General features: G+C 43.6%; 1 protein-coding gene across 1 annotated transcript; it reads left to right on the top strand.

The window, feature by feature from the left end:
• Positions 1–8,916: 8,916 nt before the first annotated feature.
• LOC125530154 (ephrin type-B receptor) lies at positions 8,917–22,306 on the top strand. Its single transcript, XM_087546418.1, has 22 exons — positions 8,917–10,002; positions 10,922–11,037; positions 11,545–11,753; positions 13,508–13,627; positions 13,708–13,836; positions 13,922–14,047; positions 14,557–14,612; positions 14,710–14,809; positions 14,898–15,015; positions 16,233–16,442; positions 16,528–16,837; positions 17,881–17,974; positions 18,281–18,389; positions 18,752–19,023; positions 19,149–19,276; positions 19,452–19,686; positions 20,194–20,382; positions 20,464–20,750; positions 20,840–21,020; positions 21,110–21,352; positions 21,478–21,560; positions 21,697–22,306. Exons 1-22 carry the CDS (start codon positions 9,158–9,160, stop codon positions 21,842–21,844), a joined length of 4,308 nt encoding a protein of 1,435 aa, XP_087402544.1. The 5' UTR covers positions 8,917–9,157; the 3' UTR covers positions 21,845–22,306.
• The last annotated feature ends 1,173 nt before the right edge of the window (positions 22,307–23,479 follow it).

The raw sequence follows: 23,479 nt of genomic DNA, 5'->3' as shown, positions 1-23,479 counted from the left end.
AAATCCATTAAGGAATGCAATTTTGACATCCATTTGCTAGATTTCATAAAATGCAGCAACTGTTAACATGATTCGGATAGACTTTTAAGCAATGATACAAGTGAGAAAATCTCATCGTAGTCAACTCCTACTATCAGCGTCCGTCTTCCTCTTGAAGATCCATTTATTCTCTATGGTCTGCCGATCAACGGGCAAGTCAACCAAAGTCCACACTTTGTTCTCATACATGGATCCCATCTCAGATTTCATGGCCTCAAGCCATTTTACGGAATATGGGCTCATCATCGCTTCCTCATAGTCCGTAGGTTCGTTATGGTCAAGTAACATGACCTCGAGAATAGGATTACCGTATGTGATGGCCTGGCTTATTAGGGATGATAGACTACTCATATCAATAAGGAATTCCTTCTTTTTTGGTAGCCCATTCAGACAGAACTCCAAAGTTAAGCGTGCTCAGCTTGGAGTAGTGTCAGGATGGGTGACCGACCGGGAAGTTGCTCCCGGGTGCGCATGAGTGAGGACAAAGTGTGCAGAAAAGATTAGTATTGATCTGTGGGGCCAGTCTAGATCCCGCCAGGAGTAACGACCACCGGCGAGTGTGTCCGGGGCATTACAAGTTGGTATCAGAGCCGACCCTCGCGGTTACACGGATGGTTGTGGACAGGTGCGTGGTCATGTTGTTCATGACATTTGTGACCCATCATGGCACACGGCATGGCACATGTACTGGACTGGAAGCACAGGCGTATGTGCCAAGAGGGAACGTTCCTGTGGCCCGACGAGGATGTCGGTTCCTCTGAGTGGGGGTGTATGTGATGGTCTAGCTTATTAGGGATGATAGACTACTCATATCAATAAGGAATTCCTTCTTTTCCGATAGCCCATTCGGACAGAACGCCAGGAGTAACGACCACCGGCGGGTGTGTCCAGGGCGTTACAAGTTGGTATCAGAGCCGACCCTCGCGGTTACACGGATGGTTGCGGACAGGTGCGTGGTCATGTTGTTCATGACATTTGTGACCCATCATGGCACACGGCATGGCACATGTACTGGACTGGAAGCACAGACGTATGTGCCAAGAGGGAACGTTCCTGTGGCCCGACGAGGACGTCGGTTCCTCTGAGTGGGGGTGTATGTGATGGTCTAGCTTATTAGGGATGATAGACTACTCATATCAATAAGGAATTCCTTCTTTTCCGGTAGCCCATTCGGACAGAACTCCAAAGTTAAGCGTGCTCAGCTTGGAGTAGTGTCAGGATGGGTGACCGACCCGGAAGTTGCTCCCGGGTGTGCATGAGTGAGGACAAAGTGCGCAGAAAAGACTAGTATTGATCTGTGGGGCCAGTCTAGATCCCGCCAGGAGTAACGACCACCGGCGGGTGTGTCCGGGGCATTACACCGTACCACTCTATTGCGGATCTTACTCTGGTTGACCTACGAGGTTCAGTAGTAACTTGATCAGAAGTTTCATGATCATCATCATAAGCTTCCTCACTTACTGGTGTAGGAATCACTGGAACTAATTTCAGTGATGAACTACTTTCCAATAAGGGAGTAGGTACAATTACCTCATCAAGTTCTACTTTCCTCCCACTCACTTCTTTCGAGAGAAACTCCTTCTCTAGAAAGGATCCATTCTTAGCAACAAATATCTTGCTTTCGGATCTGTGATAGAAGGTGTACCCAACAGTTTCCTTTGGGTATCCTATGAAGACACATTTCTCTGATTTGGGTTCGAGCTTATCAGGTTGAAACTTTTTCACATAAACATCATAACCCCAAACTTTAAGAAACGACAGCTTAGGTTTCTTGCTAAACCATAGTTCATATGGTGTCATCTCAACGGATTTAGATGGTGCCATATTTAACATGAATGCATGTGTCTCTAATGCATAACCCCAAAATGATAGTGATAAATCGGTAAGAGACATCATAGATCGCACCATATCTAATAAAGTACGGTTATGACGTTCAGACACACCATTACGATGTGGTGTTCCAGGTGGCGTGAGTTGCGAAACTATTCTGCATTGTTTCAAATGAAGACCAAACTCGTAACTCAAATATTCTCCTCCACGATCAGATCGCAGAAACTTTATTTTCGTGTTACGATGATTTTCCACTTCACTCTGAAATTCTTTGAACTTTTCAAATGTTTCAGACTTATGTTTCATCAAGTAGATATACCCATATCTGCTCAAATCATCTGTGAAGATCAGAAAATAATGATACCCGCCGCGAGCCTCAACACTCATCGGATTGTATACATCAGTATGTATTATTCCCAATAAGTCAGTTGCTTTCTCCATTGTTCCGGAGAACGGAGTTTTAGTCGTCTTGCCCACGAGGCATGATTCGCAAGCATCATATGATTCATAATCAAGTGATTCCAAAAGCCCATCAGCATGGAGTTTCTTCGTGCGCTTTACACCAATAACGACAGTGCCACAAATAAGTTGCATTATCATTATTAACTTTGCATCTTTTGGCTTCAATATTATGAATATGTGTATCGCTACGATCGAGATTCAATAAACTATTTATTTTAAGTGTATGACCATAGAAGGTTTTTTTCTTGTAAACAGAACAACAATTATTCTTTGACTTAAATGAATAACTGTATTGCAATAAACATGATCCAATCATATTATGCTCAATGCAAACACCAAATAACATTTATTTAGGTTCAACACTAATCCTGAAGGTAGAGAGAGTATGCGATGGTGATCTTATCAACCTTGGAATCTCTTCCAACACACATCGTCACTTTGCCCTCAACTAGTATGTGTTCATTTTGTAACTCCTGTTTCAAGTTACTAATCATAGCAACTGAACCAGTATCAAATACCCAGGGGTTACTATGAACACTAGTAAAGTACACATCAATAACATGTATATCATATATACTTTTGTTCACTTTGCCATCCTTCTTATCCGCCAAGTATTTGGGGCAGTTCCGCTTCCAGTGACCATTTCCTTTGCAGTAGAAGCACTCAGTTTCAGGCTTGGGTCTAGCTTTGGGCTTCTTCATGGGAGTGACAACTTACTTACCATACTTCTTGAAGTTCCCTTTCTTTCCCTTGCCCTTTTACTTGAAACTAGCGGTTTTGTCAACCATCAAAATTTGATGATTTTCTTGATTTCTGCCTTCGTTGATTTCAGCATCACGAAGAGCTTAGGAATCGTTTATGTCATCCCTTGCATATTGTAGTTCATCGCGAAGTTCCAGTAACTTGGCGGTAGTGACTAGAGAACTCTGTCAATCACTATCTTATCTGGAAGAGTAACTCCCACTTGATTCAAGCAATTGTAGTACCCAGACAATCTGAGCACATGCTCACTGGTTGAGCTATTCTCCTCCATCTTGTAGGCAAAGTACTTGTCAGAGGTCTCATACCTCTCGACTCGGGCATGAGTCTGAAATACCAATTTCAGCTCCTGGAACATCTTATATGTTCCGTGGTGTTCAAGACGTTTTTGAAGTCCCGGTTCTAAGCCGTAAAGCATGGCACACTAAACTATCAAGTAGTCATCATACCGAGCTTTGCCAAACATTCATAACGTCTGCATCTGCTCCTGCAATAGATCCGTCACCTAGCGGTGCATCAAGGACATAATCCTTCTATGCAGCAATGAGGATAATCCTCAGATCAGGGACCTAGTCCGCATCATTGCTACCATCATCTTTCAACATAGTTTTTCTCTAGGAACATATCAAAAATAAACGGGGAGCTACATCGCGAGCTATTGATCTACAACATAGTTATGCAAATACTATCAGGACTAAGTTCATGATAAATTAAAGTTTAATTAATCATATTACTTAAGAACTCCCACTTAGATAGACATCCCTCTAGTCATATAAATGATCACGTGATCCAAATCAACTAAACCATGTCCGATCATCACGTGAGATGGAGTAGTTTTCAATGGTGAACATCACTATGTTGATCATATCTACTGTATGATTCATGCTCGACCTTTCGGTCTCCAGTGTTCCTAGGCCATATCTGCATATGCTAGGCTCGTCAAGTTTAACCCGAGTATTCCGCGTGTGCAAAACTGGCTTGCACCCATTGTATGTGAACGTAGAGCTTATCACACCCGGTCATCACGTGGTGTCTTGGCACGATGAACTGTCGCAACGGTGCATACTCAGGGAGAACGCTTATACCTTGAAATTTAGTGAGAGATCATCTTACAATGCTACCGTCGAACTAAGCAAAATAAGGTACATAAAGGATAAACATCACATGTAATCAAAATATGTGACATGATATGGCCATCATCATCTTGTGACTTTGATTTCCATCTCCAAAACACCGTAATGATCTCTATCGTCACCGGCATGACACCATGATCTCCATCATCTTGATCTCTATCAATGTGTCGTCACATGGTCGTCTCACCAACTATTGCTTTTGCAACTATTGCTATCGCATAGCGATAAAGTAAAGCAATTATATGGCGCTTACATCTCTATGCAATAAAGAGACAACCATAAGGCTCCTGCCAGTTGCCGATAACTTTAACAAAACATGATCATCTCATATAACAATTTATATCTCATCACGTCTTGACCATATCACATCACAACATGCCCTGCAAAAACAAGTTAGACCTCCTCTAATTTGTTGTTGCAAGTTTTACGTGGCTGCTACAGGCTGAGCAAGAACCGTTCTTATCTACGCATAAAAAAACACAATGCGGTATAGTGATTGCTTTTTGATCTTCAGAAAGAACCCTGTTTGTTGAATCTGATTCAACTAAAATTGGAGAAACTGGCACCCACTAGCCACTTGTGTGCGAAGCACTTCGGTAGAACCAGTCTCGCGTAAGCGTACGCGTAATGTCGGTCTGAGCCGCTTCATCCAACAATACCGCCGAATCAAGAAACAAATAGTGACAGCAAGCAATATGTATATACCCACGCCCACAACTCCTTTGTGTTCTACTCGTGCATATAACATCTACGCATAGACCTGGCTCGGATGCCACTGTTGGGGAACACAGTAATTTCAAAAAAAAATCTATGCACACGCAAGATCATGGTGATGCATAGCAACGAGAGGGGAGAGTATTGTCTACGTACCCTCGTAGACCGTAAGCGGAAGCGTTATGACAACGCGGTTGATCTAGTCGTACGTCTTCACGGTCGACCGATCCTAGTACCGAAAGTATGACACGTCCCCGATCTGCACACGTTCGGCTCGGTGACGTCCCACGAACTCACGATCTAGCAGAGTGTCGAGGGAGAGCTTTGTCAGCACGACGGTGTGATGACGGTGATGATGATGCTACCGGAACAGGGCTTCGCCTAAGCACCGCTACGATATGACCAAGGTGGATTATGGTGGAGGGGGGCACCGCACATGGCTAAGAGATCAATGATCAACTTGTGTGTGGGGTGCCCCCTCCCCCATATATAAAGGAGTGGAGGAGGGGGAGGGCCGACCCTCTACTATGGCGCGCCCTAGGGAGTCCTACTCCCACCGGGAGTAGGATTCCCCCCTTTCCAAGTAGGAGTAGGAGAGAAGGAAGGGAAGGAGAGAAGAGAAGGAAGGAGGGGGCGCCGCCCCGCCCCCCTAGTCCAATTCGGACTAGGCCTTGGGGGGGGGCGGCCTGCCCTAGGCAGCCCCTCTCTCTTTCCCCTAAAGCCCAATAAGGCCCATATACTCCCGGGGGGTTCCGGTAACCTCTCGGTACTCCAAAAAATGCCCGAACTCATCCGGAACCATTTCGATGTCCAAACATAGGCTTACAATATATCAATCTTTACGTCTCGACCATTTCGAGACTCCTCGTCGTGTCCGTGATCAAATCCGGGACTCCGAACTACCTTCGGTTCATCAAAACACATAAACTCATAATACCGATCGTCACTGAACGTTAAGCGTGCGGACCCTACGGGTTCGAGAACTATGTAGACATGACCGAGACTCATCTCCGGTCAATAACTAATAGCGGAACCTAGATGCTCATATTGGCTCCCACATATTCTACAGAGATCTTTATCGGTCAGACCGCATAACGATGTACGCTGTTCCCTTTGTCATCGGTATGTTACTTGCCCGAGATTCGATCGTCGGTATCTCAATACCTAGTTCAATCTTGTTACCGGCAAGTCTCTTTACTCGTTCCGTAATGCATTATCCCGCAACTAACTCATTAGTCACAATGCTTGCAAGGCTTAGAGTGATGTGCATTACCGAGAGGGCCCAGAGACACCTCTCCGATACACGGAGTGACAAATCCTAATCTCCACCTATGCCAACTCAACAAACACCATCGGAGACACCTGTAGAGCATCTTTATAATCACCCAGTTACGTTGTGACGTTTGATAGCACATAAGGTGTTCCTCTGGTATTCGGGAGTTGCATAATCTCATAGTCTGAGGAACATGTATAAGTCATGAAGAAAGCAGTAGCAATGAAACTGTAACGACCATAATGCTAAGCTAACGAATGGGTCTTGTCCATCACATCATTCTCCTAATGATGTAATCCCGTTCATTAAATGACAACCCATGTTTATGGTTGGGAAACATAACCATCTTTGATAAACGAGCTAGTCAAGTAGAGGCATACTAGGGACACTTTGTTTTGTCTATGTATTTACACATGTACTAACTTTCTGGTTAATACAATTCTAGCATGAATAATAAACATTTATCATGAAATAAAGAAATAAAAAATAACTTTATTATTGCCTCTAGGGTATATTTCCTTCAGATCGGTCAACCATGGAGAGGCGCCGCCAGGCGAGAGGTTGCGAGCATAGGAAAACAGGGCCACGAGCGTCCAGATTGGTTTATGGTTTTCCGCTTTTCGGTTGCACAGTAGCCTAATACTGGCCCAATAGGCCCAATTGAATCTCAGAGGGATGAAAAAACTACCGGAGCAACGATCGCCCGATTTCCATGTGATTAAGAGTCAATCCAACGGCCGAGGCCTAAAGTGACGATCCAACGGATACCAATGCTAATGGTCTGAGAGGGTAGGAAAAGTGCGCAATTATATAATATATCTAAATGGAACGAGCCCATTTCACACACGGGCCTCGTTGTCGTGTTTGGATGGATTGGGGAACGAAACCACTCGTTCTCCTGAACTGAATATTCTCCCAACATGCTGAACGTACATGTTCCTCCAAAACAGAGGAATCACGCAGAGTGCCCTCTTGTTCAGCACTCCCGCCTTCCCCTGACGCACTCCCCCATGAAACCTTATCCCACCTGCACGCCCCCGTCGCCACTCCATCAGCTCTCTCTCCCTCTCTATACAATTCCCTTTAGATCCACTCCTCCTCATCCCTCCCGAATGCCCCCACCTCTCCCCCATCTATATCGTCTCTCCCTACCCCTGAACGATGGCATGGTAGCAGCTTGACGACAAGCTAGATGCGGAAAGGGTGTATTTGCTGGTGGGCTAGCAGCGTTAGGGCGAAACACTTCTCACGATAGAGGGGAACCTGAGCGTAGCAACAACGTGAGGCACCGACCAGCAGTTGGGGATCTTGGGTGCAGCAGTGGTGTTAAGCAACATCACCAAGCAGCAAGGACATGTCAGTGGCAAGCGGAGCATAGCATAGCATTTGTGGCCAAAGCTTGAGCACGACCAACATGTGGTGGCGACAATTTGCCGGGGAGCGGAGATTTGGCGGCCGCACCTTTGGCGTTAGATCATGATTTCATCGTTCCGCACTTGGCTGGTCAGTTTACTACTCGTGTGTATAACTTGAAGATGATAAGATTTTATACAAATGGAATACAACTAAAAAAATGCAAATAAGAATGCAACTGAGTTAATATGGAAATTTACATATACTAGAGGTAGCATCACCATTTCTGTACACCATCAACTTCGTGTCATTATATCTCCTCGACCAAACACCAAGATCGACCATTCCATTCTATCTCGTGCCTCTACCAATCACGCGAACGAAACTGTTCCTTTCTGACTTGGTTCCTCAACCAAACACACCCTTAGTTCTTGTACCGACATGTCTTCCTCGTATCTGGCAACATCGATGACATTTGACTTTTGGCCCACATCTCACATGACGCACTAATGTGCGTATCACATGTGCGCCAGCCACCTTGTGCCCAACCATCACCATCGAATATCTTACCAGAACTCCGACATCGAGGGACACATTTTTCTCTCTTATGGATGGAGGTGCCCCTCATCTGTAAATGTAACAATCAATTTGTGAAGCCCCGAAACCCTGACCTTCGGCCCTTGTCACCATTTACATCTTGCATGCTTCTGACTCGTCTATTTTACAGTTAGAGCACGCGTCATAAAGAGAGTTGGTTGGTGAAAATTTAGACCCATACTCCTAGGAATTTCAATTATTCGAGAATCAATCACTTCTAGTCTAGAACACATTTGTAACTTAGCTAGAGAAAGACAAGATTTGTTATTTTTTAGATAATAATGACTCAAAATATCCAAATAACTAGAATACATTTTTTTAACACAATACAGACGCAAACGCTCATACATACGCGCGTACATTCACCCATATGAACGCACACACGCACACCCTACCTCTATAAGCACCTTCGAGAGACTGAGCCGACATACCATCTTGAGATTTATGAAGTCACCATAGGCGCCTCGTCATCGATGAGAACGTCTCCTCCCGCTGAAAGTACATCGTCAGAAAGGCTGGGAATACCACTGTCCCTATAACCATCCAACCACATGTTGGTTCGCACTGAAATACATTTCTTACACGGTAAGAAACATAAAGTTTTTTTTTTCCAAACCACTAGGAAAGAAGTAAAAACATGGAAAAGGACAAGTGAAAAAGCGGCGTGTTCTGCTCCACTTGTCTCTACCGCAGTCCACATACAAAACCGAACCACCACGTACCACTGTCGCGAATCGTGAAGCGGATCCGACGCCCCGGGCGCCTCCTCCCCCCACTCTCCTCGCCCCCCTTCCACAGTCCCTCCCATCCATTACGCCGAGGGCGAGAAAAAGCAGAAAGGGGAGAGAGAGAAACTAAACCCGACTAGGCGCACCAAACCCAACCCACAACGCACGCCGCCGCCGCCATCTCCGGCGACCGCGGCGACCACTGCGGCGCCCAAACCCTAGGGCTGCCGCTAACCCCTCAGCGCCTGGACTCTGATGCGTCCCAGCCCATGGCCCCCCACCCCCGTCTCGCCCCCCAGGCCCGCCTCCTCTCGCTGGTGCTCGCTGTCGCCCTCGGCCTCGGGAGTGCCGCCCCCGGCCTGGGCCACGGGCCGGAGGCGTCAGATCGGGCCGAGACGGACCCGTACTCGATCCTGACGTGGCACGACTACTCGCCGCCGTCGCCGCCGCCCCCGCCGCCCCCGCCGGCGGCGCCGGCGGCGACCTGCGCCGAGGACCTCCATGGGAAGGGGGACTTCAGCACGACCTGTGAGCTATCCGAAGAGGTCCAGCTGGACGGCGACGTCTACATCACCGGCAACGGCAGTCTGGTCCTCAACTCCGGTGCGGCCCTGACCTGCGAGAAGCCCGGGTGCGTCATATCAGCAAACCTCTCCGGCGAGGTGCGTCTCGGCCGCGGCGTGCGGGTCGTCGCCGGGTGGGTCTCCCTCGCGGCCGCTAACATCACAATCGCCGACACGGTCATTGTGAACACTAGCGGTCTAGCAGGCGATCCGCCTGACCGCACCAGCGGCGTCCCCACGGGGACTCACGGGGATGGAGGGGGTCACGGCGGCCGAGGTGCCAGCTGCTACGTCAAGGATGGGCAGTCGCAGGAGGACTCATGGGGAGGTGATGCCTACGCATGGTCAGACCTCGAGCACCCGTTTAGCTATGGAAGCAAAGGGGGCTCTACTAGTGTTGAGAAGGACTATGGCGGCGTCGGCGGTGGTATCTTGTGGCTGTTTGCGGATGACCTGCTAATGAATGGTACAGTGCTCGCAGATGGTGGTGATAGCAGTGATAAGGGCGGGGGTGGCTCTGGTGGGAGCATCTATATCAAGGCCAAGACTATGTGAGTGTTCGTGAAATGCTTTAATACCCATCCTGCTTCCTTTCTACCGATTGGGCTGACCAACTAGCAGTTAAGCTATTTAATTTAACTGATTAACTTGAAGATTGGCAAATGGTTTCCCAAATTGGAGACTGCGCTGATGGACTGGTAGGTCCTGTTGATTAGGAACTAGTTGGGATTTAGGAGTATAACAGTGTTCGTGTTGTGATTGCGTCATATAATGATGCGTGAAATTTGTAACTACACTGAACTTAGTTGGGCTTTCGGGGTCGGGGTCAGTGAATTAAAATATAAGAGACGAACGTTCCCTTTCGCTTATATTTCATTGATTATTACATTCATTAATCATACAGTAGATTATACTTTAATGACTGAAAGAACATAAATATGTACTCAGAATTCTAGGAGCGTAGTCTGGTTCGAACTAGTGCTGAAAATTGTCATGTTGCGATGCTAATAAATGGAAACTTAGTTTGGTTTACCATGTAAGTAATAATCACTGTCTTCACTACGTTACTCTGTCAAGTGGATTTGGGGATTATCTTTCGCTCGAAGATCACACTGGATAATGAGTGGTAGCGAAATGACGCATACAGTTAATAGTTTGTCGATTTAGCAAAGATTTTCTACTGATAATAAGTTTCCAGTAACACAAATATATACTAAAATTGGTATTCTACTGCAATCATTGGTTGAGTGCTATACCAGTGTGACCAGTGAGGAATAGTTCTTCTATCTATTGCTGCGCACCTAGCTACTTTTATTACCAGAGCCATTTGAACTGAAAAATTTCCGGTGTCTTTCCTCTTATAGTTTGACTAATGCTATTTTGCTTTTGTTGCAAGTCCTTTGACTATGTATGTCAGTATTCTAGTGAGTACGTGCAGGTTTTCCCTCTCTGATCTTTTGTTGGTGACAGGCATGGTGCTGGCAAAATCAGTGCTTCTGGAGGCAACGGCTTGGCTGGGGGTGGTGGAGGACGGGTTTCTATTAATGTTTTCAGTAGGCATGATGACACCCAGATATTTGTTCATGGTAACTTTTTCAAATCTGAATATTTGATGCAGATTTATCTTTTGTTCACAAGTCATCATCCCTTATGGATCTGACAAGTTGCTAGTACAAATTTGCTGACTGTATGCTATTACACCTTGTTGCTCTGGTGCACTCGCTGACACTCATATATAGTTGTGTACCCATATTTTACCATATTTTTCTATGTTCTTGCATTCCTAAATTTAGCTTAGCAACTCTGCATTTGCAAGAGACATGATCACCTGAATGCTCTGCACTGTTTGTCTCAAATACAATAATATTCACTATTCAGCCATGGAAGCATGCTATGCTACTACACGTCTACTCCTTTTGTATGCTCGCTCTTAGGTTTCAACATGTTTATTAGATGAAGTGCTAGTGAAGTTCCCAGTTTGAGTACTCTTGAGCAACTTTCTTACCGATTTAGGGATGAATGCAGTGTCTAGACAACCCTATTGATTTAATGTTTTATTTGCGTTTGCGTTTAAAGTGTGTTACCTTTGCCAGGTGGAATGAGTTCGGGCTGCCCAGATAATGCAGGAGCTGCTGGAACTCTCTATGATGCAGTACCTAAGAGTCTTGATGTTAACAACAATAACATGAGTACACAGACTGACACTCTTCTGTTGGACTTCCCAAATCAGCCGCTATGGACAAATGTTAACATCAGGAATCATGCCAAAGTTGTTGTGCCCTTGCTCTGGAGTCGTGTTCAGGTACACAATGCTTTGCAGTATTATAATGATTAATGCTCTACCGGTTGTGGCATCTTCAGTAATGCCACTTCCCTGGCATGGATCTGTTTAATGCTCTAGCGCGCTGACCATGACAGTTTGGGTGAATCGTGCTTCAATTCGTCTTTAATTTATCTATGCTCTAAAAAAGCAGCAGGATATATATTTGATATTTTTATTTTTAATCATCTGTTGTATTATCTATTTATCACAAATGCTATGCCGCTACATATGCTACTTTACAACCAAAAGGAAGCACTGTGATTTACATTTGGCATTCTCCTCTGTGTTAATATCGTGTGAACAAAGCACTCCAACATTTGTTGAGGTGTCTTGTGGGGTTTGTGCTCCCGCTACCTTGCAAATATTTTTCCTTTTCATGACTTCATGCTCCCATGCATATGCATGCTGAAGTAGTGTTGGAGCTGACTCACACAAGTTTTTTCTGGAAACTCAAACTGCAAATCCAAACAAGACGGATCTTTCCCAAAATGGGTATTATTTTGTTAACGCCTGGTCTTGGGGTAACACACGGGTTAACTCCATTGTCGCCACTGTAGCAAGTGACGGCCAGTTTTGACATTAATGGGGATTTTTGGTCTTGTGTGAATCATTCAATGTTTTTAAGGTGGTAAGGCGAGGCGAGGCGCTGTAGCACTGCCTCACCTTTTAAGCTCTTAAACCGTAAGGCGAGGTGACGCCTTAGACACACACACACACACATAATATATGGCAGCCAAGTAGGAGATTTAACAACTAGCATTAACAAAATGTACCATGGGTTGCATAACATGATAACTGGCAGCAAAGCTGGATCGTAGGATGTAGGTCTTTGCCTAGGATCATTGGATATCATAAGCATCAGCAGCCGTAGCCTCAGATTCCATCAGAGCAGGGGTCACTTTGGCACTGTGGCAATACAAAGAATGCGCAAAGGCCAAAGGGATCAGAGAAGAGGAGGAGAAAGCAGAGGAGTGAAGGGATGCATGGGTAAGGAGAGCAGCAAGGTGGTGTGGCTATGGCCTTGTGGTGGAGCCGTGGAGAATCAGATGCGGAGAAGGGGCAGCAGATGGGGAGGAGTAGAGGCGGAGGAGAAAAGAAGTGGAGCCTTTACCAGAGTGGCGGCGGTTAAGCAGGCTCTTGAAGACGACTTGGCGACCCCATGACCTCATTGGGCTGCGCCAGAGGAGGAGACTTGAGAGGATGAGGCCACCCGCGCAGATCTGAGCCATGGAAGGTGGTGCTCAAGTTGCAGTTGCCAACCGCCGCCTAGGTATCCAGAGAGGAGAAACCGAGAGCTCTGCTCTTAATCGTTTAATATGGTTTGCTTCTCTTTCTCCTCCTTATACCAATTTCCCGCTCGAGGGCTCTGGTCCCCGCTCGTTGTTGCTCTGGCTATGATGTCCATCTTGGCCCAGGGCGGCACCCTACGTGCCTCAAAGTCCACGCCTTAAGCTGCTGTCTAAGGAGGGCGTGGCGCCTCACGGTTGGAGTGCGCCTTGATGCCTAAGTGACGCCTTGAAAACACTGGAATCATTAGCACTAAACTTGTGGTTTTGCGACAGAAAACCTAAAAGTTGTGGTAAATTGACACGAGTTCTCCTGAAGCGTTGTGGTTTTGTGAAATTCACTCATATATATGATGCAAGTTGAAGTTCCCTTATAATAAGGCAATAACTCCATGTTTTTTCAAAGTATTTGAAAATAGCATGGTACCAATTATTTTCATTTTTCAGGTTCAAGGGCAACTTAGCCTAAAATCTGGTGCTGTTCTGACGTTTGGATTGACCGGTTATCCATACTCGGAGTTTGAACTGATGGCTGAGGAGCTTCTTATGAGTGACTCAACAATCAAGGTGATTTAGCTGTTCTTGTTATTTGCTGTCTTTCTGGTGCATCAGTTTTACATATGTCACACTATTTTGAACTTTTGTAGGTGTTCGGTGCTTTGAGAATGTCTGTTAAGATGCTCCTTATGTGGAACTCCAGAATGCTTATTAATGGTGGTGGAGATTCAGTAGTTGCAACGTCCTTACTGGATGCTAGCAATTTGATAGTCCTGAAGGTCCATTATCGGTCCACTGTCATTGACTCTTTTTTCCCTTTTGCTGCTTTTATTTACGCACATCAATTTCTTGTATATTTGTCAGGAATCATCTGTGATACATTCTACTGCTAATCTTGGAGTTCGCGGTCAAGGTCTGCTGAACTTATCTGGAGATGGAGACATAATCGAGGCACCACGTCTTATTTTGTCACTGTTCTACAGCATACGGGTATGATAGATATCCTTCAGTATAACATGTTCTGTTTCTTTATCCAAATATTTGTTTGTATCTACATGTTATTTTGCATATTCATTTTTACTTTTTAGCCCATCACTGCAGATTCTATTTATAAGCAACAACCTTGTTACTGTTTTCTATATATTTTACTCGTGTCGAATATCCTTGTCATACTTATTCAGCTGCAGATGAAAACTTTTCCTCAATGCAGTTTACATTTTTGCTTATTGTATATAGCCTTTCTTTTGTCTCCGCACTTTAATCAACCCAATATGCTGTGTTTAACTAGGTGTCATTTATAGAGATGTCCTGATTAAGATGGCTCATATTTTTCCACTCATTCAACTTTGGCGTGATAGTTAATTCTATTTCCTTAATGGGTCCTCTCTGCTGTCTATTTTCTCCTGTACTTATGATGTTGCGTAAGTTGCTTCATGAGGTAACCGGCCTTTCTGTAACTACTACTGAAAGAAGTACCTATAATGTTGTATATTTTGTAGGTTGGACCTGGCTCCATTATACGGGGTCCACTTGTAAATGGAAGTAACGGCGATGTGTAAATACTTCAACCTTGAACTATTGCATTGACATATTTCCAGTGCTGGAAAGTTTTTTGCTCGTTAATGAGCTGTTAAATTTTGTACATCTATTAGGTCCCCAAAGCTGAACTGTGAAGATGAGAGTTGCCCTGTAGAAATAATTCATCCACCAGAAGATTGCAATCTGAATTCTTCACTGTCATTTACTCTCCAGGTACACTGTTTTTTTTAATCTTTCTGGTGTGATGCATATTAGGCTACTTTGTTGGTAACATAAGCATTACTACCCCTCTTCCCTTTAGGTATGCCGCGTAGAAGACATTGATGTCTGGGGTCTCATACAAGGAACTGTAATTCATTTCAATAGGGCAAGAAGTGTTACTGTTCACACATCTGGGACTATCAGCACAACAGGATTGGGTAATGTCCTATCTTCCTTTTGTCTGCCAGAATATGCAGTTGACTTTTGGCCCTCACTTTTAGGGGCACCTTGATTTATCCTGTGGATCCTTTGAGTAGACCAGCCCCTATTGATCAGCTATACGATTTAAATATACTGTAGAAAATTCTAGAGCTGCTTGCTTATTAAGTCTTTCAGAACACTCTAATATTACAATTCTGTAACTTCCGACACATGCTAACATTAATTTTTAAGATTCAGCCAGTTTGTCAAAATTTAGTGGTCTATTTTGTTGTTTTCAGTAGCAAATACAGTATATGTTATATTGTATTCCAACCAGGTGAGCACAAAATAAGCAGTCTAATGCTGATAATACCCGATGCGGATTTTGGCGCTTGGGTACGGAAACCTCTAGCTATACTGCAGAGAATTGCATTTAGATGGTTCAACTTTTTTTATAGGGAAAATCAGGTATTGATTTTGATTGAATATATGGTAAATACAGCCATCAATACATGTGAGGTGGGCCATGGATAGGCAATGCCGGTACATCCTCAATAACTAAGAACACTACATGTGGAACCCACTAACAAAAATAAATGTAACATTAATTAGTTACCCTCCCATTCATTTGAAGTTGCAATTTTTAATTCATGATCATCTAATATCACTCATTTAAAGTAAAATAAGCTTCATGTGGAAGTACACTAAATTTCATTACGAGTACACAGCCCCTCTTTGTACCTCATGCACATTGAATGCTGTAGAATGGAGTAGTTCTCTCTGTGCTTTCAGGAATATTTGCCTTGTGTAAATATTAGACGCATGCTTTTCCTGTTGGCTGCAATGGGAATATTAGACGCACAGCTCTTGTTTGCTTCGTCATCCATTTTTATTATCTTCTTTTGTATCTCATATATTTCAGCGAACCTCTCTATTCTGTCCTTATGAAGCAGTCTTTGAATAATGTGTTCATACCTTCACCATTTTCAAGTAATTCGATAAATAGATAGAAATCCTGAAATGAATGGACACCCAGATTTCCCTTATTCGCCACATGAATTGCTTATCATTTCTCTGTTCGTCTCAGCTTGATTAGCTAGTGTGAACCCCTTTGCGGGGCATGAGGAGAACCGTGTATTTTGTGCATGCTATTTTACTTCATGGTGCTTTATATTAGCATATGTTTCAAACTATTTCGTCTCAGTTTCTTCATTTCCATTTCTTATGACTTCAGGCTGCAAAAGTGGAATAGGACGAGGAAGATTATTAAGTAGCGGCCTAAGTGGTGGTGGTGGACACGGTGGTAAAGGGGGGAACAGTGTTGTTAATGGAAGCCGTGCTGAGGGTGGACCTACATATGGTAATGCCGATTTGCCTTGTGAACTTGGCAGTGGAAGTGGCAATGACTCAACAGGGCTTTCCACAGCTGGTGGTGGTATAATAGGTAACACATATATCCATGGTTGACCATATTTAGTTTAATAGGTCTCAAAAACTTGTGTCTTATGGTTGTTGTGACTATATTCCAGTGTTGGGCTCATGGGAGTATTCTCTACCAAGTCTCACGCTCTACGGTACAATAGAATCAAATGGTGGTAGTTTGACTGATGCTGTAACTAATTCCTCCATTGGACCTGGTGGTGGTTCTGGGGGTACGGTTCTTCTATTTGTGCGCACTTTGTCCCTAGCAGAGAGTTCCGTCCTTTCGAGTGTTGGTGGCTTTGGTAGAGCTGGCAGCGGTGGGGGTGGAGGGGGAAGGATTCACTTTCACTGGTCTAACATTCCTACTGGAGATGAGTATGTTCCTGTTGCAGCTATTAAAGGATCAATACTTGCAAGGTCTGATTTGATCTTTTCTCTAATATTACTTCTAATGTTCTGTTTTCCTGGATGGATGTGCAAAACTATATACAGGCTACTCTAGATTTGCAGTATGTTTGGCAATTTAGGACATACCATCTGGTGTTAATGGTATTAGGGAATTTATTATTTTTGGTTGTTCAAATCTAATCTTGCAATACTTGAAATCTATATTTGGCTACTCTTCATGTCTAGTCTAATTTTGTTATGGGGATGTTATGTGATGACGAGGCCAAGAAATAGCCGAATTACAGTTCAAGTTTGTAGGCTGCGTGCTATCCCCCCCCCCCCCCCCCTTCTCGTACCTTTTAACATTTGGAGTTTAACTCCCTGCATCATGCTCGCTCGAACTGTATGTGGTTACGTATCATTGTATAGGTAGTACGGATGAATTTGCAGAAAATAAACTATTGAAATTAGGTTCAGACTCATGTATGCGTTCGAGTGTGCTTCACTGTGAACTTTGTGGCACTTGTGGATTTATCCTCCGTGCTTGTGTTATAATGGGGCCACTCACCTAGGCGCGCGGGCGTGATGGTGTTTGTATGTTTATGCATCCTTTGCCATCACAAAAAGGAAAGTATGCTTGTTGGTTTGAAGGTACCGTAAGATATCAGAAACATCATTACTTAAAAGTTAAAATAAGATAATACTCCCTCCGTACCAAAATAAGTGACTCAACTTTACACTAACTTTGTACTAAAGCTAGTACAAAGTTGAGTCACTTATTTTGGGACGGAGGGAGTATGTGATTCCATCAATTTTGGGACATTTCAATTATGATCAAATTTGGATGTATTTAAAGGAAATCTGTGTCTTGCAGTATTTTGATTTATCCAAGGTGGATGTGTAATTGAGTTGTGTTTATTTTATGCATGCTATGATCAAATTCTATAATTTGGGGCTGAGTTGTGTTAACTTGTGATGTGCATGATGCAATGCTTGATTTTTGCACATTTTCCTTCCATCAACAGCAGTTGTTATATATATTGTTACATTGCTGATTGTATATTCTTGTGCAGCGGAGGAATCAGCAAAGGGCCAGGATTCCCTGGTGAGAATGGAACAGTTACAGGAAGAGCTTGCCCAAAAGGTCTTTATGGTACATTTTGCAAGGTATATGCCATAAACGTGTACCCCCTGTGTCTCGTATTATTTGCATCAACTTGTTACTACCTCTGTCCCAAAATATAAGACGTTGTTGCAGGTCAAATTTGAACTGCAAAAACGTCTTATATTTTCGGACGGAGGTTGTAGTTCACTATCATGATAGTGCTTAAATCAGTCCATGTGTCCATCACCACATTTATCAAAATTAGTAAAACACTGAGCAATCCATTTCTAATTGTGTATTGGTGGCTATATGCATATGTGAACTGTACTTATGTTGTTAATGTGGAGGTGTTCCTTTGGAAAATGCAGGAATGCCCTTTGGGAACATACAAGAATGTTACCGGATCTTCAAAATCTCTCTGCTTTCCGTGCCCTTCAGGCGAACTTCCTCGCCGTGCCGTGTACACAAGTGTCCGAGGTAATTCTTTGTATATTAATTATGGTGTGATATATAGTACTCCCTCCGTCTGGAAACTGTCGCTGAAATAGTGTATCTACAAAACGCGTCTACATACACTCATTTCACCGACGGTTAATTCCAGACGGAGGTTGTATAAGTGCAACCTAAGTAATCAGTTTTACTTCTTTCGAAATATCCCTGCAACTAGTCATTAGATTCAAATCTAGAATCTTTTTTCTTGCTACTATGTTATTTCTTCTACGTTTCCTTTTTTATGTTATATTGATTGCTTCGAACAAAAAACTCACTTTCGGGTTCTGTAAGTATGAGACACTTAATTTTTTTTCTTGAATATTCTAACTGGAGCTTATGTTTGACAGGAGGGGCTGCTGAAACTCCATGCCCGTACATATGTGTGTCAGACAGATATCGCATGCCTCACTGTTATACTGCTCTTGAAGAGTTAATATACACTTTTGGGGGACCTTGGTTATTTGGTCTACTTCTTTCAGGCCTTCTTATTTTGTTAGCTCTTGTTTTAAGTGTTGCTCGGATGAAATTTGCTGGCACTGATGAGTTACCCGGGCCAGCACCAACTCAACAAGGGTCGCAGATTGATCACTCCTTCCCTTTCCTAGAATCGCTAAATGAGGTACTGTATAGATTCTGCCGTTCCAGCTCATATTTAGTTTAAATACCACATGAAGGCTGTTTTTGTTGTTGTTGTTGAGAAAACGAACATGCCGAATTAAAATTGAAGTTTTGCTATTGTTGCAGGTCTTGGAAACTAATAGAGCTGAAGAATCACATGGTCATGTACACAGGATGTATTTCATGGGCCCAAACACCTTCAGTGAACCTTGGCATCTCCCACACACCCCAGCAGAACAGATTACAGAGATTGTGTATGCATGCTTGTCTTCAAACCTAGCCGCTTTGATTTAATCTTTCTGATCATTTTGTTCAGCAGTCCCCAGTGCTTTGGTGGTTCACTGCTATGATTCAAATATACCTTGGCTGTTGGATATTCCATTGAAATGATGCAATTCTTGCTTATTTGTGCTGTCTCTGAATTTTCAGGTATGAGGATGCATTTAATCGATTTGTTGATGAGATAAACACACTTGCAGCTTATCAGTGGTGGGAGGGATCAATTTACAGTATCCTTTGTATACTCGCATACCCCTTGGCTTGGTCATGGCAACAGTGGCGTAGAAGAAAAAAATTACAAAGACTTCGTGAATTTGTTCGCTCTGAGTATGATCATTCATGCTTACGGTCTTGCCGTTCGCGTGCGCTTTATGAAGGTCTCAAGGTCCGTTACTCTGCATTTCACTTTGTATCTAAAAACAGCAATCACTAGATGTTCGTGGAATGATCGTATAAACTTGTCTTTGATATTTTCTTTTGCTAGTCTTACTAATTGTACCCATAATTGTGTTTTTCTGTCAGAAAATTGAAATGACTTCCAGTTGCACTTTGAAACTAACTGTTCATCTTGTAACTGATGAAATATCCTCTGAGGGTGGGCAGATAAAAGTTGTACTTTTAAAGTTTTTATGATGGATAGATAGGCAAGTAGTAAATGTTGTTAGCTTGATTGTTGATGTTTAAAATAATCTATAAATGCGGACCATTGTGCATAAATTTAGGAATATCAACAGGGAGTAAATTCAAGTTTCAGATAAACCATTTGAGAGAATATTTTGGACAGTTGTAAAGTAAGACAGCTGTAGCCTTCTTCATTTTCTCTTTTCAGACTGAAACAATACCTTTTGAGTCACGATTGAAACTAAGATATGCCTGTTACTCTAATCTACAGGTGACTGCAACCCCAGATCTAATGTTGGGATATTTAGATTTCTTCCTTGGTGGAGATGAGAAAAGGCCTGATCTTCCTCCTAGACTTCGTCAAAGGTTTCCGATGTCCTTGATTTTTGGTGGTGATGGAAGTTACATGGCTCCATTTTCACTTCATAGTGACAGTGTCCTGACCAGTCTTATGAGCCAGGTATGAGTTTAAGATCTTTCAAGCTGCATTGTTCATGCTGCAGAGTTTTTCTTAGAGCCTGATGTTATTTCCAATTCACAGGCTGTGCAACCTTGGATATGGCACCGTCTTGTAGCTGGATTGAATGCCCAGTTGCGTTTGGTTCGACGTGGAAATCTCAAAGCAACATTTCTTCCTGTCCTTAATTGGCTTGAAACTCATGCGGATCCTGCTTTGGGCGTGAATGGTGTCCGTGTCGATCTTGCGTGGTTCCAAGCTACAGCATTAGGGTATTGCCAACTGGGTCTTGTTGTTTACACTGTCGAGGGAGAACCAGTGACTGCTGAACTTGATGGCAGCCCAAGAATTAAAATAGAGCAGCATTCGCCGTGAGTTATTATTTATCTGCTGGTCCTCAGCATTTATCATTTTTCTTGCTAAGCTATATTTATTTATAATGTTCTATTGCATCATGCAGAGTGCAGGACATGCTTGCTGATGCTCAACTAAGCCGCTCAAGGATTAAGGATGCTCTTATGCGGAAAAGGATTACTGGCGGCATTCTAGATAGTACTACCTTACGGGCACTTAAAGACAGGAGAGATTTTCTGTACCCGTTTTCTCTTATCTTGCACAACTCTAAACCAGTTGGCCATCAGGTTTGTCTATGCTACCATTTCAGCTTATAGAATGATTATGACTGAATTATGTAATTTTGCACTTACCATTCATTTGTTTTTAATTGCAGGATCTTGTTGGCTTAGTAATCTCAATATTGCTCCTGGCAGATTTCAGCTTAGTGTTGCTTACTTTTCTCCAGCTATACTCATACTCAATGGCCGACGTTCTCTTAGTTCTGTTTGTTCTTCCTCTTGCGATACTGTCGCCTTTCCCTGCTGGAATAAATGCTCTTTTTAGTCATGGACCACGGCGATCAGCAGGCCTTGCTCGTGTATATGCATTGTGGAACATTACTTCACTGGTTAATGTTGTAAGTACTCAGAATGTTTTAGGACTGTGTTTGCATTGGTCACTGATATCTGCAATAGTATGATTTTTGCTTGGCTATACCAAAGTTTACTTCATTTCCATAACTTGCTTGACATGCATGTTCAGGTTGTGGCTTTGATATGCGGATTCGTACACTATAAGTCGTCAACCAAGAGACATCCAAGCACACAGCCATGGAACTTTGGAACGTAAGAATAATTTTCTCTGCTAAGCACAAACTTATATGCATGTTTGTAAACTCAATTATATTAGGCTGTCAACCTCATCTTTTGCTTGCATTTTCTTTATCCTGTCGTTTATTGCACATTTTGAAATCCTATGCAGGGATGAAAGTGGCTGGTGGCTGTTTCCGACTGGACTCATGTTGTTGAAATGCATCCAAGCAAGGCTTGTTGATTGGCATGTGGGTAATCTAGAGATCCAAGACCAAGCAGTATACAGCAAGGACCCGAACATATTCTGGCAGTCGTGACATCCGGTTTTAACAGAGGTGCTTTTGATAGCTTTTTACAACTCGATTTTTTGGGAGTTGATAAAAGAAAAGGAGTGGGGGGCAGCTCGGCCTTTCTTTATTGACCGGGCCAAAGAAGCAACTACAGTGCTATATATGCATACTTCCTCGCCCCTCGTTTAATCATATGCAGGCACACAACCTGTGTTCTGTTTGTATATATAAAGGTGTTCTCGATCCATTCTTTGTAGGATTTAGACACCATAGAGTTAAAAACAAATACCCAAGCTAACTGAAGAGAGGGGGGGATGTCATTTTATTGTTTGTGCTTGTTGTTGCTGTTGTGTTACTGTTATGACCTTGCCCCTTGTGTTGAGCTGGGCATGGCATCAGTGTGTAACTTGAGTTGTATCTTGACTGTATAAAACAAGAACTAACACGCCTCATGGTTTTCATTAACAAATAGTAGCAAGGTTCATATCATCAAGTTGGCATCTTTATGTTCTATCCGTTCTAAATGAGCTGATTTCTGTTGTGGACCTTGACAGGCGGAATGATGTTGTGAATTCTGAATAATCATTTTGGATGCACGGTACAACCATGCTCATGGTTCATGTTCTTGCAAATTGGCTGCTTATGTAGCTTACTAGAACATGATAGGTGATTTCCTGTAAACAAAAGGACCTCATACGTGATCGCATGTAGTGTGACATCTCGTGTGTAGAACATTGTTTGGTTCATTGAAGCTATCGCGGACCTATGTAGTTGGTCATAGTTTGAGGAAAGAATGTGATCCTCTTCATGAGCCGACTCTCCTTCCTTATAGTAAATAGCATAAAACTAGCACAATTCGGGCTAGGGCTTAATAAGTCCACGATCCTGGCCTTGAATCGTTCATGGAGCAGGATGTTGGTGGATTTGATGTCCCGGTGGAAGATGCATGGTGTCGTTGCCTTGTGGAGGTACTCCCCTCGCCGTGCCTAGCGCCATGCCGACGGGCGTTTCCCGGTCCATGGGCTTCCTATTGAGGCCGTCCAGGCACTCCCTTAGGTTGCTGTTGGTCATGCACTTGAATACCAGCCGTCGCTCCGGGCAGTACCCCAGTAGTGGCACCATGTGGCTATGGTTCAGTCACGACATCAGCTCGATATGTTCATTCGTGGAGGAAGAAGATGAAGATGCCAATCAATGGTCATGGATGTGTTCGCACACGAACACGTCATTGTGTACCCTCGACGCCGGGGATGATGCACCGCAACTCACGTCGAAGGAGATCCGGTCGGAAGGGTGGTAAGCAAGCAATCCGGCGGGAGCTTTTGTAGACCCAAAACCCCACACGCCCGGAAGGAACCCTACCAGGGCGCGTGGCGACTATGGGCTGCCCTAGGTCGGCCTGATCGCCACTATGGCCTTGAGGTTCGCCGCCCTGTAACAAGAAGAACGAACGAAGAACGAGGAAGTAGAAGAAGAACAAGGGAATGGGTAAAGGTAAAAAGTGGTACATGAGTTTGTCGATTGTGTGTTGTTCAATTGGCTATTACCTATTGTCTATATAGGAGGCGTGTGGACTTCGCGTACAAGAAAATGACTCCAAATCCCGTCCAAATCCTTCCAAAATTAACCGAACTCGGATTTAGGTATTTATGAGACAACAAA

The sequence above is a fragment of the Triticum urartu genome, chromosome 3A (genome assembly GCF_056163025.1).
Source record: "Triticum urartu cultivar PI428250 chromosome 3A, HENAU_Tu73, whole genome shotgun sequence".
NCBI lineage: Eukaryota > Viridiplantae > Streptophyta > Magnoliopsida > Poales > Poaceae > Triticum > Triticum urartu.
This window is presented reverse-complemented; position numbering and strand designations above follow the sequence as displayed.